This window comes from Chrysochloris asiatica, unplaced genomic scaffold (assembly GCF_000296735.1).
Source record: "Chrysochloris asiatica unplaced genomic scaffold, ChrAsi1.0 scaffold00350, whole genome shotgun sequence".
Classification (NCBI taxonomy): domain Eukaryota; kingdom Metazoa; phylum Chordata; class Mammalia; order Afrosoricida; family Chrysochloridae; genus Chrysochloris; species Chrysochloris asiatica.
Window position 1 is genome coordinate 1,557,309 of NW_006408868.1, and position 4,142 is coordinate 1,561,450.

The window sequence follows — 4,142 nt, forward strand, 5'->3', positions numbered from 1 at the left end:
AGAACATTAGTTTTACATTCATTCTATCGTATATCGTCTCATTGCCATGGTTACAATCCCCTCCATGCAATCCTTCCCCCGTGCCCCCCAGGTCTTCAGCACACAGTCGCTATCCCTTTATACGGTCTTCCTTATTCACTGTCCGACTTTCGCATGAGTATGAGGTTACTGAAAATACCATGATTGGGTCAGGCGCACCTTAGTCCTCAAGCTGACATCTTTGCTCTTCAACACTTTAAAAAGGTCTGTGCGGCAGATCTGCCTAATGTAATACGTCATTTGATTTCTTGACTGCTGCTTCCATGAGTGTTGATAGTCCTCAAGTATTACCATGTTTCATCTAACAGGCTTCTATACCATATCCACACAGAAAATGATCTCTAAATTTTCTTAGAATAGTCTCTTAGTATCAAAATTCTTTTGTTTCTTGCATTTCATTCTCTCTCACCTTTCCCTTTGGTTCTAAAATACATTTTTTTTTTTTACTCAACTTTAGAAATCAGATAAATCTATTAATTTATCAAAAGCAGGAGGGAATATGATATTACCTAATTGTTGAAACTTTTCATCCACTTGTAACACTAAGGAAGAATGATGCAGAAGTCAAGAAAAAAATATATATGAGCATGTTTCCAGCAAGTACACTAATGATAGGGCACAGAAGAGCTCTAAGCCCTCAGGTCTGCACTTTGTTTCTTCTATGCTTAAAATGGTACACAGAATAACTGAGTTTCCTAAAATAACAAGAACAAAGCCAAAGAACACAATCCACACCACTGTAACCACTCTTTCCCATCCTCTCTGAATCCAACACTTCACAGGTATTACTCACCTGGTCCAGTGGCTTTTGGTCTTTGCTTAGAGACAATGGAGGCTTTACTGGATCATTTCCTGCATCATCCAAGGACCGTGAGGGAATTAGGTTTTCTAGCTGAACACTGGACTTATTGTTATCCTGCAGTCTCTCCTCCTTCACTCGAGGAATACTGCATTTACCTTCAACTTCATTAGAGGGATCCACGTGTCTTGGTTGAGTCTTCCCAACTAAGGCGTCACTCTCTGAGTCCCTCCTTTCTGCAGGTAAGATGTTGATGTTTACTCTGCTGACTGTGGCTAGTGACTTGGCAGTATTGCTCATGTCTGGTTTACAGGGATGGCCTTTCAAACTGGCATGTGTCTTCAATGGGTCAACAACTAGGGGTTTCTCATGGGGCAAACAGTTGTCTTCTCCCTGAATGAAAACATGCTTCCAAGTTATTACAGATGCCTTGCACCATATACAAGAGTTCACTTAAAATGAATGAAGACCTAAATCTAAGAGCTAAAATTCTCAGAAGAAAACATGTTTATACATGTTTTAAGTAATGTGCAACAAATCTTTATTACACTCCCTTATGATCATGGGTTGGGCAATGGATTCTTAGGGATGACACCAAAAGTACAAACAACAAAAGAAACACAGATAAACTGGACTTCATCAGAAGCAAAAGCTTACCGCCCTAAAATAATCTTGAAACTGTAAACCAAGCATGTCCCCTGAAGTCTTCTTTAAACCAAACAGCAATTTAACTTCATTGATAAAGAATGTCTGCCTTGAGCATAGTGCTCTTTTAAGAACTATCTGTAAGGGATTTTTTTTTTTTTTTAAATGTGGGACCAAACTAACAACAGCAACTCAAAAAATTAAAAAATTAATGTAGAAGGCATTGCATTTATGTTAATGGGGGAGGAACAATTCAGAAAAAAAGAGGGTGAAAATAGTTGTACAATTCAAAGAATGTAATTAACGTCACTGAAGTGGACACATAGAAATGGCTAAGCTAGGGTACGTTCTGCCGTGTATCTTCCCAACAGCAACAAAATTATTTTAAAAAACAACTTTTGTGCTCCAAAGAACACTGCTAAGAGAGTAAAAAACTTACAAAATAGGAGAAAATATTTACAAGTCATATGTTCAATAAGGGATTAATATCCAGAATATATAAAGAACTCTTGTAACTCAACAATAAAAAGATGTCTCAATTTAAAAATGGACAAAGGACTTGAATAGACATTTTTCCAAAGGTATACAAGTGTCCAGCAAGTACAGTACTTTATACCTGCTGATCACAGTCATGGTCAATAACACTGGTGAAGATATGGAGAAACCGGAACCCTTACACATTGTTGGTGGTAACGTAAAATGATTCAGTACTACAGAAAAGCTTGGCAATTTCTCAAAAAGTTAAACAGAATTACCATGTTGTTGTTAAGCACAGTTGAGTCAGTTCTGATTCACAGCGACCCTGTATAGGGTTTCTGACAAACCCACCAACTTCATGGCTAGCAGTCCAGTACTTACTGATCTTACAGTGCCACAATTGTTGTTGTTATGTGCCGTCGTGTCAGTTCCGACCCATAGCAACCCTGAACAGGGTTTCCAAGGCTGTAAATCTTTACGGGAGCAGAAAGCCTCATCTTTCTCCCGCGGAGCAGCTGGTAGTTTCGAACTGCTGACCTTGCGGTTCGCAGCCCGATTCATAACCACTACGCAATAGGACTCCAGAATTACTATATGACCCAGCAAGTTCACTCCTAGGAGTATTTCCAAAGGAACTGAAAACAGGCACTTGTACTCAAAAGTTCATAGCAGAGCTAGTCAAAATGTACAAACAGTTCAACTGTCCATCAATGAATAAATGGACACACTGTGGTGTATACACAACCATAAAAGAGGATGAAGTACAGACAAGTGCTACAAAGTATAAATGAACCTTAAAAAATTTTTGCTACATTAAATGTTAGGTATAATCAGACAAATATTGTATGATTCCATTTACAGGAAATACTCAGAATAGGTAAATTCATAGAGACAGAAAGAAGACTGGTGGTTGCCAGGGGCTGAGGGGAGGAGGAAATGGGGAGCAACTGATAAATGAGTATGGAGTTTATTTGGGAATGATAAAAGTGTTTTGGAACAAATTGAAGCGGTAACTGACAACACTGTGAATGTACCAAACACTATTGAATTGTTCACTTTTAAATGATTAATTTTATGCTACAGGAATTTCACCCCAATTAAAAAAAAGTCATGAGCAGTTTGACAGCCCAAATGCATCATCTCTACCAGTATTCTTTCTTTACAATACATAATTAATTACAAAACAGAATCTTTAGTAAAACGCAATCATTTCACATAAAATAACTTTCTTAGCTAGCCTATCATTTTGATAATTTCTAAAACACGTACCCTTTAAAAAGAAACGTACCATCATATGCGTCTTAGATCCATCAGAGGAGTGTGGTTGGGGTGCAATTACCTCATGATTTGATTCAGCCTTTCTGGAAACCACTGGAACATGTTTGGATTTAGACTCACCATTTTTAACATTATTTTTGGAGGTTTTTCTAAATGAGGAAAAAAAAGAAGAAAAAGTGACCATCAAATACAGTGATGAAAGGTTTTTAAATAATGTGCAAAAAATCTTGATTATACTCCCTTATGGAACTACTCTATTTACAGAAAAATAGCCTTCTGAAAATCTAAGGGACATTCTACAAAATAAGTGACCAGAATTCCTCAAAAATGTCAAGGTCATGATAAATAAGGAAAGGCTGAAAAACTGTCACAGACCCAAAGAAACTAAGGAGATGTGACGACTAAATGTAATTCAGTGCACTGAAATGGCTCCTAGTATAGAAGAAGGATTTTAGTAGAACAACTGGAAGCCAAGTATGGAGTTTAGTTTTCTGAGTTTTGACAAATGTACTACGGTAATATATGATGCTGACAATAGGGGAAACTGGACAAGGGATATAAAGGAACTCTGTATTATCTTTATAACTTTTCTAATGATTTAAAATTAGAATTTTATTATTGAAAAAATATATGGAAAATTGCCTCATATAAAAGAATGACCAGGAGGAAGAACAAACATGATGGCGGATTGGGTGGAAATGCAGTAAAGGAGCTCCGCCAACAACAACACAGAATACCCGACCAAGCAGGCTTAGGGGCTGGTCCCAGAACTCTGAACCACATATGAAGGAATATTTAGAAGGCTGGAAGGCTTACAACTGGGGGAATTTGTGGCAGAAGCAAGAAATCTATCACTTTCTAGTCCAGGACGCTTGGCTGCTCCAGGAGCCACCATCTTGGGTGA

The 4,142-nt window shown here is 37.8% G+C and overlaps 1 protein-coding gene across 1 annotated transcript in view; it reads right to left on the reverse strand.

The window, feature by feature from the left end:
* Positions 1-4,142, reverse strand: part of NEK4 (NIMA-related kinase 4) — a 73,639-nt gene that overhangs the window by 55,087 nt on the left and 14,410 nt on the right. Inside the window, exons 6-7 of the mRNA XM_006876056.1 lie at positions 3,249-3,387; positions 833-1,231 (exon numbers count right to left, since the gene is read on the reverse strand). Of these exons, the coding sequence (XP_006876118.1) occupies positions 833-1,231; positions 3,249-3,387 (538 nt within the window). The remainder of the gene's footprint in view (positions 1-832; positions 1,232-3,248; positions 3,388-4,142) is intronic.